This window comes from Vitis riparia, chromosome 7 (assembly GCF_004353265.1).
Source record: "Vitis riparia cultivar Riparia Gloire de Montpellier isolate 1030 chromosome 7, EGFV_Vit.rip_1.0, whole genome shotgun sequence".
In the NCBI taxonomy this organism is placed as follows: domain Eukaryota; kingdom Viridiplantae; phylum Streptophyta; class Magnoliopsida; order Vitales; family Vitaceae; genus Vitis; species Vitis riparia.
Window position 1 is genome coordinate 2,141,452 of NC_048437.1, and position 13,882 is coordinate 2,155,333.

A 13,882-nucleotide genomic window follows, 5' to 3' on the forward strand; every position below is an offset into this window, starting at 1 on the left:
TATGGATGGCTAAAATTTAATGATTGAGATTAATTTGAAACATCAAGGATCAAAAGCACGATATGAATGCCAAATTTTCTGATAAATATACTCGATTTTATATTGAAAAAAAAAATGTGTTGATAATATTTGAAGATGAACATGGGATGTGTCGGCTAAATTCTAGACGGCTGGCTGAATGATTTGGGGCGAAGAAATATATACTGTTTGGACTTCAAAAGTGAGGGTAGAAAGTTGAATTAGTGGTAAGAGAAAAACGAGTGGTGGAGAAATGGTGGACTCGAACCTCCTCCCTACCGCAATGAATGCCGCTGTCCTGCACCACCTGCCCCTAATTGTGCTTCCTTCCCTCTCCCCCACCAGTCCTCTCTCCTACTTCTTCTTGTCCTTCTCTCAACTTCACTCTTTACTCTACTTGTTCTTTCTCTATCATCAATATGAATAAATAAACAAATAAATTTCTCTGCCTCCTCTCTCTCTTCCCAACGGCCATATAGATTCAACTCTAGTAGTGTTTCTCTCTCTGCATTTTTGCAACTTTGTGGTCTTCTTCCACAAGACAAGAGTTGGAGTTCCGGATATGGCAGATGTGGGTGGCACTATGAGTGAAGTGAGTGCACCTGTTCGTCGCGTGCTTCTCATTTCTGCTGGTGCAAGTCACTCAGTTGCTCTTCTTTGTAAGCTTTTTGTTTCCCAGCCTTTTTTGTCCTTTTTCTTTTCTCTACTTTTTGCTGATGGGTTGTGTACTTGTGTGTTTATACCCACAATCATGGATCCTCACCTGGGTCTGGGTGTCTTTCGATTGTGTTCATCCAAATGGGATCTTGGTGATTTTGCTTTTCCCACCTTTTCTTTCTCTGCTTTTTACTAATGGGTCGTCGAATGTAAACCCACAAAGCTGGATCCAATAATTTTGTGTCTTTATATAGTGGACCTTTTCAACAGGGAAAGCAAGGCTGCTATTGTATGCATCCAAATTGGGTTTCAGTGAATTGCCTTGTAGTATCTTGTAGCCTTTCCCCCCCCCCCCCCCCCCCCCCCCCCCTGTGTAATGAGTGACTTTTGTTTATGTGGTGGGTAGTGTGTTTTGGGCCATGTGTGTTTATCGGTGAGTGAGGATTGAGTGTCCCTACAAAATGTGTGCACTGAATTGGGAAGAAATCCATTTCTATAATGCTGCTCATGGATCAAAGTATTGTGTGGCTTTGGGGGATTTTGAAGAAAAAAAAAATGCAGTCATTTAAAAAAAAAGTTTATATATTTAAATACGTTAGTTCGAAAACTCTTCTGTATTTTTTGAAGAGAAAACTTTAATTTAAATTTTGAAGTTGTCTTTCTTTCCACAGTTTTGAAATATTTTTCCAATTGTCATATATTAAAAAATAATTTTTAAGATTACTATAGATATACCTTTTTTCAAAATCCCGTGGTTTAGGTGATCTCACTCTGTGCTGGTGGTTCTTGTCTTTTATATGGAGCAGATCATTTGTTCTCTATAAATCAATTGAGTAAGCAGAAGAGTGGCAAAAGATATATATATATATATATATATTTGGGTTCAAGTTCCATGGGAATTTCAAAACCAAGTGCTTATTTATGAAATCATCATCCCTTCTTGTGCATTGATTTTGTGGAAGCATTTTTAAAGCCATATGATGTCCTGAAAATTACCACAGAGATTATCGTTACACACTTTTCTCCTCCTTTTTGGAGAGGGTCCTCCCAACAAAAAATTTCACAGTTTGTATTTGCCTTTGTGCTTATTGGCTGGCAATGACTTTATTTTGACATTTCTGTTCAGCCAGAAGTTGGTTTTGTTATTGTTGCACTTAACTCTGTTATATTCTGTATTATTACCATTTTCTGAGGGTATAATAGGATCATGATCCAAATTTGATCTGTCAAGATTGAGTTACAAGATTGATTAGGCTTTCAGATTTGGATCTTATGGACAAGAGTTGATGATAAGAAGGATCAAGCTTGGTATTTAGTAGATTCAATAATTTTAAGCCTGTTATAGTATGTCTCTGGGCATGTAAAAGTTTTTTCTGAGAATTTCTACTTAGTTCTAACTTAGATGTGGAATATAATATGCTTATTCAAAATTTGCATTTTCAATTTCAAATTTCTAATGAATCAGGACTTGGACTCTGATGCACTTTTTTAGAATGTGCCAGATTTGGATTTGAATTTAGATATGGGCATGTATGATTGGATTCAAACTCCATTCCTTCCAGATCCGCACAAAGTTTGCCCGGTTTACCGCATTACCATTTGCATACTGCCTATGTTCTTCCTCATTTCCTTCAATTTGTAATGACATTCACTTGACTTTACTGTTTGAAAATTTCTTAGTTCATGGTACTTCTAAAGGTAGCTAAATCCTTTTAGTTTCAGGCTTTTTGGCCTAATATTTAGCCCATGTCAGTTTTTGTAGCTTATCTTATTGCATCAGGCTTGAAGATAGCTAAGCCTGTGAATTGAACATGCAATTTCCTCATGTTGGTTCAGCTTATTATTTGGTGCTTCTTTTTGGTTTTATATAGTTTGTGCTGGTAGCTTTGTTTTTGAAACTTCTTCCACCTCATTTTATGACCTACATTTAACTTGAAAGAATTTCCATTGATCAAACAAATGATGTTGCGGTCCATTTTTCTACAGCGGGAAATGTTGTTTGTTCTTGGGGACGAGGGGAGGATGGACAGTTAGGTCATGGAGATGCTGAAGATCGACTTTCTCCTACATATCTGAGTGCACTGGATGGCCATGAAGTAGTTTCTGTTACTTGTGGAGCTGACCATACAACTGCATACTCTGAGTCATTTACACAAGTGTATAGTTGGGGATGGTCCGTTCTTCATCTATTAAATATCTCTTCTTTTGTAGATCAGTTTGCGGAAAAATAGTCTTTGGCTCTTTGCTACTTGAGAACATGTTCTTTAATTTGGAAGTTGACTTGGTCTGAATGATCTTGGCACTACACTAGCTGTTTCCCATTTGTTTGAATCAGCCAGGGTCTATTGGGTCTCACATGGGGCTTGTCCAGGCCTATGAAGAGGCATTTGAGATTTTTTTTTTCCAGATGAATCCTCTGGTATGGCAGACTCTAATGGGGACTTCCGTGGCCATTGCATTTCAATTTCCAATCTGCATATGTAGCCACAACACACAAGAAAATCTCTGCTTCCATATCAAATGAATAAGCTTCATTTTCTGCTGAGTTTAGTTCTGTGGTTCAAGTCAAATTTCAGAAACTTCCATGACTTAATCGGTATTGGATTTGTGTGTTGGTTAATGTTCATTCATTGTTGTGAAATTTATCATATGAAGCAGTGAGAGATGGTAATGTAAACACTGTAGTAATTGCTATCCTTTGCAGTTCCAAGTTCCAACACTACTCTGTAGAGTTTCCATATTGAATTGACTAACTAGTGCTTTCTAGTGTAGGAAGTTCTATTTTTACTTATCTCACATTCTGAAATTTTCGGCAATTCATACAATGTTCTTGTCAAACTGGTCCATCTTCAGTTTAGTGAATGTTTTTTGCCAATTCTATTTGTCCTATAAAGCTCGTATATCTTTTTTGTGATTTTCCAGGGGTGATTTTGGGAGATTAGGCCATGGCAACTCTAGTGACTTGTTTACTCCTCAGCCAATCAAAGCATTACATGGTTTGAGGATTAAGCAAATTGCTTGTGGGGACAGCCACTGTCTGGCAGTGACTATGGATGGCGAGGTGCAAAGGTTGGTAATCTTTTTTTGTATACTTTCTTCTCTGTTTCCTATAATTGAGATTGATCTCTTTATCTCTTTATTTATTGTTAGTGCACAGTGTGACTAGAGTAATGGTTCAAATCCACAGGGGTCATCTTGATATCTAGACATTTCTTTTTTATTTTTTGTCTTTCTATATAGAAAATGAAATCTATAGAGACTGAAGCATGGAGGCTGCCTCCTGAAATAAATATGTACAAAAGAGTACAAAATCTAGTGCATGCCAAGGGGCACTCCTATAGAAGAACCAACTGTTCTGCCTAACATCAGTAACCTACAAATGTCATTTGCACCTCAGTTTGTGTGTATGTGCTCAAATACCATCTCCCCTCAAACACACAGGCTTCGAAAAACAAAAGATAATTATGTCAATAGACCATTGTCTGAATCACATAGTTACGTTCATCCCTTTTTGGTTTGAGCTGTCTCTTTGTCCATTTACATCTGATTTAAGGGATAGAAGGAATGCACTGTTAGTCAATGATATCTGAAATGGTAATCCTTTAAAACTCACTTGATCCAAATGAAGTTGTGGCTTGAAGTCTTTCAGTTGTCTTCCTTGAACGCGAGAGCTTATGGATGATGATTGTTTTATTAATCTTTCTTAACCATATTCTTTTATGTTGGGAATTTGCTCCATACTTTGAGGGGTCATAGGCCTTCCCTGGAGGATGATTCAGTTATGTGGAGGCAGGGAAGAAATGGTCTCTTCAGGGTCAAAGAAGCTTACAGGCTACTGGACAAGCCTAATGCCACAGTGTTTCCCGCAAAGAGAATATGGGTGGATAGGGTGCCAACTAAAGTCTGTTTTTTTGCTTGGGAGGCTACGTGGGGGAAGGTGCTCACTCTGGATAGACTCCAGATAAGAGGGGTGCAACTCCCAAATTGTTACTTTTTGTGTGGTTGTGAAGAAGAGAATATAAATCATATTCTTTTACACTGTATAGTGACTAGAGCCCTATGGGATATTATTTTTGGGTTGATAGATATTAAGTGGGTCCTCCCAGAAACTGTAAAGGAGGCTTTAATCTCCTGGAGGGGTTCATTTGTAGGGAAGAAAAGGAAAAAGATTTGGAAATCCATTCCGTTGTGTATTTTTTGGATGGTTTGGAAGGAGAGGAATAGGTTAGCCTTTAGGGGGGTGCGTTGAATATTCAGAAATTAAAGAATTCTTTTGTCTGTAACTTATGGAATTGGGTCAAAGTGTATTTAGGTGAGGAGTCTTTCTCCCTTATAGGATTTTTGGAGTGGATAGCTTCCACTTAAGGGGAGGTAGTTCTTTTTGGTCCTTTTTCTCTTTTTGAGGCTGTAGCCGTCTTGTATACTCCCTGTATGCTTTGTGGCGTTTAGCCTTTTCTAATGCATATCTTGTTTACTTATCAAAAAAAATTAATCTTTCTTAACCATATATAAAAAGAGACTGTTTAATGCTTCCTTCGTCTCTGCAATAAGTGCAAAACATTCACCTTCTCAGTTACCTTACACATTCATCCAAGCAAAGGTGTTGATTTTAGAGGCATCTTTGCAGATAAAAAAGAAGAGGTTTAAAGACAGAAATAGTTGTCATTCTGAACTAAGAAGGCTGAAATAAATTCTTGCTAGTGTAGCGGCCACTCGTTTTAAGATTCAGACTAAGGGTTCTTGGACCCAAATGTGAGATTTTGGGATTATGTCAAAGTGCAAACTCATGATAACAAATGGATAAGGTTTGTGAGGGATTCAATTCCAGCATCACCAGGGTGTGATCTTGATTTGAAATTCCAATTCAGATGGCAAAAGATATACAATGCTAGCATTTTGGTCTTTGTACAATAAAACAATTGGAAGCTAGAGTAGAAAGGGGCATCATTCCACTACATAGCATAAACTTTGATTTGATTTTGAGCACCAACATTTATAATAAGACACAAATATATTATGTTGGCATTCACTGCTTTGTTATGTTGCTTTGAGGAAATTTTTGGCATTCACTGCTTTTATTATGTTGCTTTGAGGAAAATATCAATTCTTAATGTTTTTGAAATTCTTTCCAGATTTGATTTTATCCACTAAGTGCAATTGTTTTTTCTGTATTTTATTTAAGTTGGGGGCGTAATCAAAATGGTCAGCTCGGTCTTGGCACCACTGAGGACTCTCTTGTTCCACAGAAGATTCAAGCTTTTCAGGTACTGGTGGTTAATTATGGTCAAAAGATATTCATATAATTGCATTGTCACTCGTTTTTTGGATCTCTAACTACTTTTGATATTTTGGTTGTTTTGCAAAAAGGGAATAAGAAGAATTTTTGACTGGGATATCTGTGATTTTATATACTCTCTGATAATGAATGAAAGAAAGGATCAGAGGAGGTTTTGGTAATTGGAAAAGCAGAATGGCAAAACAAAAGGAAAGAACATCAATAAAAAATTAGAAAACCATAAAAGAGGGAAAAAGGACAAAATAAAGCTTGAACAGGATTTACTGCATTGCTCAGGTGAATGATCCACTGAACTTGGCAAGGGTGTCTCTTCTATATTCTGTTGGTGTATCTCGAGGATCAGCTGCATGATGCCTTTTCGGATCTCTCTGTCCCCTCAACTCTTAAATAATGTACACTCACCTTCCTATGGAGCCTCCTCTTATCAGGAGTCCCTTAACCATTGCACATTCTTTGAATATGCCTTATCCCTGTATTTTCTTTTTCTTTTTTCGTAGAGTATATCTTACTATCTATACTCCCATGGGGACAAGTTGCTACATGATTTCTTGATGTTGGCACAAGCTGCACAACTAAGACTTGTTCCTCAAGTGCCACAGCTTATAATTATGTCCCTAATCTTACTAGTTGAGCGGCTATGCTCTTTGGAATAGTTGTCATTTTTTTATGGCTCCCATTGAACTTTATTGTTTTATAACTCACTAATATATATGCCAATCCTATAAAAGAACTATTATCTGTTTGAAAATGAAGAGGAAGTGCAAGTTGAAAATTATTTCCTTTCATTTGCACAGGCTTTAAGGGATAGAAAAGTAAAATGTATGTGTGTGTGTAGTCTTCTAAAAATTGAAATTGTTTTAAGGCAGAGATGATCTTGTGTGGTTGATATTATCATTGATTATCATGTTCCCTGTCAATAGAATATCCTCATTCTAGTGAACATAGAAACACTTCTTTGAAATGGTTTAAGAACTTCACTTGATTTATGCATTTAGGGCGTATCTGTCAAAATGGTTGCTGCTGGTGCTGAACATACTGCTGCTGTTACAGAAGATGGTGAGCTCTATGGTTGGGGCTGGGGCCGATATGGAAACTTGGGCCTAGGTGATAGAAATGATCGCTTGGTTCCTGAGAAAGTTTCTACTGTTGAAGTATGTCAATGAATGGAGATCATTTTTCTTTCCAGATTTTTTTCCCTCTTTATCTGTCTAAGTTTTTAGGAATATTAATAAGCCTATCAAGATATATTTTACTATGTTAAACTTCTTTTCATTTCAAGCAGGCATAGTTGTCAATACCGTACTCCATGCAATATGTGTGGTATTGTAGCCTAACTGGTTCAGGTTATAATTTAAGGTGCAGGGAGTGAAGATGGTTAAGGTTGCATGTGGATGGCGGCATACGATATCTGTTTCCTCTTCTGGTGGTTTATACACATATGGGTGGAGCAAATATGGTCAGCTAGGACATGGTGATTTTGAGGATCACCTCACTCCTCATAAACTGGACGCCTTGCAGGAAAATTTGATTTCTGAGGTTCTCTTTTACTCCTATTTGAATTATGTTGATTTTCTTCATTTATTCAGGTTGAAGATAATATGGAATATTAATGTTTTGTGTGGGAATAGTATTTGTGAGATCCCAACTTTTCTGTTCATTTCTTCCACCTTCCTTGCAACAAATTGTGTAGTGATTAAAAAAAATAAAAAAATTCAGCTGTGGTATATAAGTTGGTTCTATAGGATTGTGTTTTTAAGGATATAAATTTTCTATCTTTAACCAAAGAATTTTGCATACCTCTTGAGCTGTATCAGTAAATTGCACTTCTATGCTTGAACTTGCCACAAGATTTAAGCATTCAAATGGAGAGTGCTTATTCAACATAACTCCCTATTGTATCAGCATCAGGCAGCTATTTTCTGAATAACAGAACTGACCCTCACTGGGTGGCAAATTTAAACTATATGTAAGTTTAGTTGGGCACCTCCAGTAAGGACTCTTTCATCCTAGTGACTCTTTGGAACGTTCATATTGAATCAACAGCTCAGGAACTGCGTAGAAGAATCCAATGCTTGCATTTGGAAGCTCCACTGTGATGGAGTCTGTAATCACATGGACTGATGGATAATTCTCTTATCAGAAGAAAGGAAAATAGAGCTAGACCACTATAAATGTAACCCCACCATAGTCTGTGAGGAATTTTGTTTTAGGAACCAAACTGGGTAAAGGACCATAGTGTCTAAATTTTTTAACAATTATGATTAGAGAACCAAACCGGGTAGAATATGAAAGCCTTGCATACACCCCATTAATACATGGTAGAGGATAGTTTCAAAGTTTTTGGATCCAAAAGTCTTGATAGAACCAAAAGTTGGAGAGTGAGGTGAATATTAAATGCAATTAACTAGAAAATCTTTACAAGAAGTGCTAATGTAAGATACTTCTCAACTTAAGTTTGATGAAAAGCTTTAATGTCTAGAATTTTCAATTTTTCTTGTCTTTTTAATCTTTTCAGATATCTGGTGGTTGGAGGCACACCATGGCTCTCACGTCTGATGGAAAACTTTATGGCTGGGGATGGAATAAGGTTAATGTTACTGTTTTTGTTTATAGTAAAGATACCGATATTGTTGAATAGATGTCTGAGTCAGTGTTTGCTTCCTGGTTCCAGTAAATTTATTTTATGGATGAATCAACAAGCTTAGTGCTTAAATATAACTTCAATATTCTGGGCTTAGATGAGGTGGTAAAAAAAGTACCCTCTATCAATTATGTCAAGGCACTTGGCATCCTTATAATAAGAATACACACATGGCTGTTCATCATCAATCATAAGGCACAGCTCTTGTAATATGAATTATGGCTTTGACTATAAAGAAAAATTTTGCTTAGTTTTATTCATTAGGAAGGAAAGTAAGGAAAACCTTTCAAGTACTTCACCTTGTGCTCAAGGGTTCTGCCTTGTGTATTGCAGTTTCTTGCTCTCTGCATATTCTTTTTTCCTAAATTGCAGTGATCTTCCTCAGTTGACACTGGAAAAAAACAATAATACAGGGGAAGGAGATCTTTAATTTAAGAATGAGGAATGACTTCTTGTTTATCTAATCCTTAAATTCTCTTAATTAAGTTATTTGTATGTTAGCTTATTATTTTGTCAAAACCTTTGCTTATTGACTGGAGCTTCTCTTTTCTTGTGCAGTTTGGACAAGTTGGTGTTGGTGACAATGTTGACCATTGCTCTCCTGTGCAAGTTAAATTTCCTCATGAGCAGGTACATTCTCTCCCCCTTTGTTCCCCAAGTTGGTAAAGATAGCCCATTGACAATAATGTTCAGTGCTTTGGAGTTTATTTTTTATTTTTTGTTTTAAAATTTTTAATTAATTATTTTTTTAACCTTTTTTTGTATGGGGTTGTGTTCTATTCTAATTGTTACCCTCTAGTTCATCTCTGGTTTTCACTTTTATTTGAAAATTTTGATATTTCCTCTCCTGCAGAAAGTAGTTCATATCTCATGTGGATGGAGGCACACACTTGCTGTTACAGAAAGGCAAAATGTATTTTCATGGGGAAGAGGTACAAATGGACAGCTTGGGCATGGGGAATCTATTGACCGGTAATAGCATTTGGAACTGGATCATGTTTGAAATTGACTGTCACTTGGTTATCAATATCTGAAAATTGTTGGGTTTTCATGTGATTGTCACTGTTTTGTCATTTGCATGAAATGGTGAAATTCCTCTGTTAAATGATGCATGATAAAATTGGATTTACTCATTGATTGTTTTCTTAAGCTTATGTTTGTATATATCAAACTGTAGCAGCATTGACAATCTTTATTTTTATTTTTCATTTTTTGGTAGGAAATAAAATTTGCTTATAAGAAACAGATTATACAAGGAAAATAGAAGCCATTAAAAAAAGGAGATTTCTTTCTATTTCTTTTATGTTTTTTTAAACAGAAAAAAACATAAGGGGAAGACAGAAGACAAGAACAAAATTGAACAATCGAACATAATTGGACGAAAGCTAAGTATGATGAATAATTCCTGTTTAATATCCTTTTTGTTTTATGAGAGACTGCACCCCATTTGAAATATGAAGTCAGTATTTCAGTTTTTTTATCTCGAAATTGAGGCAAGTAGAAACACCAAGGATGAGGAAAACAAATCTCTGCACATAAACCTTGTGGGACTTTTGGGTTTTTTATGTTAGAATAAGCTGGTACCATTTTAGGCCTTCCTTTTCTTAAATAGGCAAAAGCAAAAATGTGGCAGAGGATGATTAAACTCCGACCATACATTATGAAAACAAGCTAAACTTATCCTCCACCTTCCTTAACACCAACATCACCACCAATCTGCATATATCTTATTCCAAATTCGCCTCCACGTTTACCTGACTGACCCCCATGTGCAGCACCACTCTCATGATTACATACGATACCTATATCACGTCCAACCATTGGACTGCCACTCCTTCCACCAACAGCAATGGGCACTTCACCTTCACACATGCCTCCTTTACCTCTGCTGTGGCTTCACTTTCTCATCAGAATTCTAGGAATTACCATTTCAAATCCCCAAAATAATCAGTAGGAAAAATTTCTAGTTCTTAAGACTAAAGTCTTGGACAAGTTGTGAAACTTCAAAATCTTCAAGACTTGAAAGTCTCGGGAAAAGAATGAAACCAAAAAGGAATTGTCGGTTAAGAGCAAAATCCCTATTTATGAGAGCAATAACACACAATAAATAGAAAAATAAACAGAACACACAGGATTTATAGTAGATCACTCTTAATGGTTCACTCTTAATGTGAGAGTTGTGTAAACTTTGTTGCTACAGATTTTCGCTATGATTGAAAGATATAGGGTGATCTCACACCTTACATTTATTGTCTCTCCTATGTCTTCCCATAGAAAAATGGTTGCTCTAATAATCACCCTATATAATATGAAAATTAGGTCAGGCTAATATATATGTAAAACAACTAAAATACCCTTTAAAACAATTGAAGGGAAAAGTGTACTTTATAAATTAGGCTCCACACAACTCAACATTGCCAACTTTCTTTTATGATGTATGTCTGTACTTAATGGTCTTCCTTTTGTGGCTCATTGGGTGAGTCGAACCTGGGGTCCTTGGTTGCATCCATTATTAGTGTCAAACATATGTTGCCACTTGATTATTATAAGATTTTGGGTATTCCTATGTTTCCTTGCTTGTGAATATCATATCATCTGATGAATCTTTTAGGATTTTTCCCTCTCTGAAAGAACTGATTAGCAAAAGATAACCCTTATAACAGTCAAAAAAAGGAATCAGATATTTTCCTAAAAAGACTTTGAGCATCACAAGGAGTTAATAGAAATAAGATCGCATTCCTACTTTCAGCTATGGTTTAACTCATCTTCTGTTTTGTGAAATTGAAATCAGATATGATCAAAATTTGTTAGCGTTTTATATTAAAGTCTGGAATTAACGAGTTCCTTTTTCTTTTTTGGGAAACTGAAGAAATATTCCAAAGATGATCGAGGTGTTGAGTGCTGATGGATCTGGTGGACAACAGATAGAAACCTCAAAAGTTGATCCATCAACAGGTTCTGTATATTCTTCCTGTGTTTAATAGTTATGTGGTGGCTTCTCAACATTTTTGAATTATTCCTATGTTTTCCTTGAGCAGGGAGAATCTGGGTCTCACCATCAGAAAGATATGCAGTCGTTCCTGATGAAACGGTAAATTTTGTATAATTCATTATATTACTATTAAGAGACATAAGCAATCAATAAATCAAGTTTTTTCAAGTGAAAGCTATATACTAACTGCATATATGATGCTTTAACAACCAATATTGTAAAATGATCCATGTTTAATCAACCATTAAATGGATCATGGGTCACTCATTCTCAAATAAGTGAAATTTTTTCTTGGAAACTTCAGGTTTTTCTTGTCATATTCCTTTTAATATTGTTTTTTAGGAGTAAAATTTGCTATGAACCCTTGGTCCTCCTATTGTCCTTTGGTGTCAGTTAAACAACGTATTAAAGATTTGTTGTGGTAACTTTTTTGTTGCTTAGTTATAAATAAAGGATAAGGAGTGTTTATACAAGGTAGCTTATGATAAGAGGAGAGAAGTAGTTTTTTCTTTTTCTTTTTTGCTTTTCCTTAACAATGATAGAAACCCTTGTGCTAAATCCTTGACTAGACACAACCAAAAGCTAATCTTTTTCAAACTAAAACTACTTTAGCACCTCATTGTCAAAAGCATCAATAGATTTGAAGCTAACCCTAAAATGCGAACACAACTGGTAAAGGAAATTTGAGATCCTTCACTTAATTTTAGACACCTGAGAGAGTGATAGATGTAACCCTCAGCTTGTAGATAAAATTACCTCTACTATGGCCCTTGGTTGTTCTATGAAAAAAAAAAAATTATTTTTGTTTACTTCTCTTTAACCAAAGAACACAAGATTTCCACCTCCAAGACATGTCTAACCTGACAAGAGTTTATCTTAAAAAGTTCACCCCCTTAAACACAAAGCAAACAAAGTGTCAATACTTCCCCTATTATCTTAAAACCTAATCTACTCCAAAGCACAAGCTTTATGAGCTACTATATTCCCAAACACTTTCTCCCCTCCCCCTAATTTTTTCAAGTCTTTTATGTCTTTTTCATTAAAACAAAACTTAAAGAGCTCATAATCCTATAACTTTTCCACGAACTTTTAATCAAATCCCTAAACCCTACTTCCACCACTATCATGGAGAGTGAGGGAATAATCTAATGGAGGCCTTAGAAGAATTCTTTGGGATACACTGGGGAGATGCTTTCCATGGCAAAAAGGGATCATAAAGATAAAGAATGGTTACGTTAATCACCCCAACATGTGAACTCACTACAAGCCAAGGGACATCTAACAAATCAAGCTCTTAAATGAAATTTGAGGAGCCTCACATAAGTGAGTTCATCCTTTCATGAAGGAACTTGACCACATAAAAATCTCCACCTCTACATCATGTATCATCCCACAATCTTCCAATGGCACTAATCTCCTCTCAAAAGGCCTCCCACTCTTTTCTCAACATAGGGTCCTTGCACACACCTAAAACATTCATTGAAAGTTATCCTCACAATTCCCAAAATTTCATGAGGAAAAAAACCTAACAATTCCAACACCCTAACTAAATCTAAAACAACCCACAAACCCCACAACTTCTAACCAAATCTAAAGACATGAAACCTATTGTTAATCTAATCCTAAGAAGAAAAAGTAGAAGTTCATTCCATGAATAATGTATTTGACCTATTGTGTCTCTACAGGCAATTGACTTGTTATGTTTATGCAGGGGTCAACCCAAACAGGTGTTTCAGTCAAGGGTAATGGAAATGATGCAAACGTCCCTGAGAGTGATGTCAAACGAATTCGATTAGCTGAATAACCTATCTCTCAACTTACAACATCAATCCTTTGTGACCGCATACCATGTCCTCTTCACCCATCACTGTAAATCCATGCTACTTTATTATTAATAATGATGTATTAGTTGTTCGTCTATTTGGAGGGAATATTATTTGAGTTTACTCATCTAGTTTCATGTAAAATATTGTCTTTTTGCCTTGTTGATAGGCAAAATCTAGTTTAATATTATTCGAGTGTGTTTCTATGGCTAAATTATGGAATACTATTTTCATGTTTCTTGATGTTGTCTTTTTGCTAGAAAAACACCAAATCGAAAGGAACCCTTCTCCAAATCATTCATTGGAGAGTAGAGAGAGGATATTTGTGTCTAGGCACAGTTGTTGCTTGAGTTGGGGGGATCAACCTGGGAAAATGGGTTGTGTTCATAAGTAGAGATGAAAATAGTTTTTTGTTTTCAATTATTGAAGTATTTTTCTAAAAGAATGTGGAAGGA

The 13,882-nt window shown here is 36.0% G+C and overlaps 1 protein-coding gene across 3 annotated transcripts; it reads left to right on the forward strand.

Annotated features, from left to right (window-relative positions):
* Window positions 1-275: 275 nt before the first annotated feature.
* Window positions 276-13,641, forward strand: LOC117918577 (ultraviolet-B receptor UVR8). 3 transcript variants are annotated; one of them, XM_034835327.1, is made up of 12 exons: window positions 276-677; window positions 2,662-2,848; window positions 3,598-3,744; window positions 5,858-5,939; window positions 6,967-7,122; window positions 7,334-7,507; window positions 8,487-8,558; window positions 9,171-9,242; window positions 9,466-9,584; window positions 11,482-11,567; window positions 11,651-11,703; window positions 13,316-13,641. In XM_034835327.1, exons 1-12 carry the CDS (start codon window positions 581-583, stop codon window positions 13,406-13,408), a joined length of 1,338 nt encoding a protein of 445 aa, XP_034691218.1. In that variant the 5' UTR covers window positions 276-580; the 3' UTR covers window positions 13,409-13,641. The 3 variants fall into 3 exon arrangements, with proteins under 3 accessions (XP_034691218.1, XP_034691217.1, XP_034691219.1); XM_034835326.1 differs by having other exon boundaries at window positions 279-677; window positions 7,328-7,507; XM_034835328.1 differs by lacking the exon at window positions 276-677 and adding an exon at window positions 1,836-1,983 and having other exon boundaries at window positions 7,328-7,507.
* Window positions 13,642-13,882: the final 241 nt, after the last annotated feature.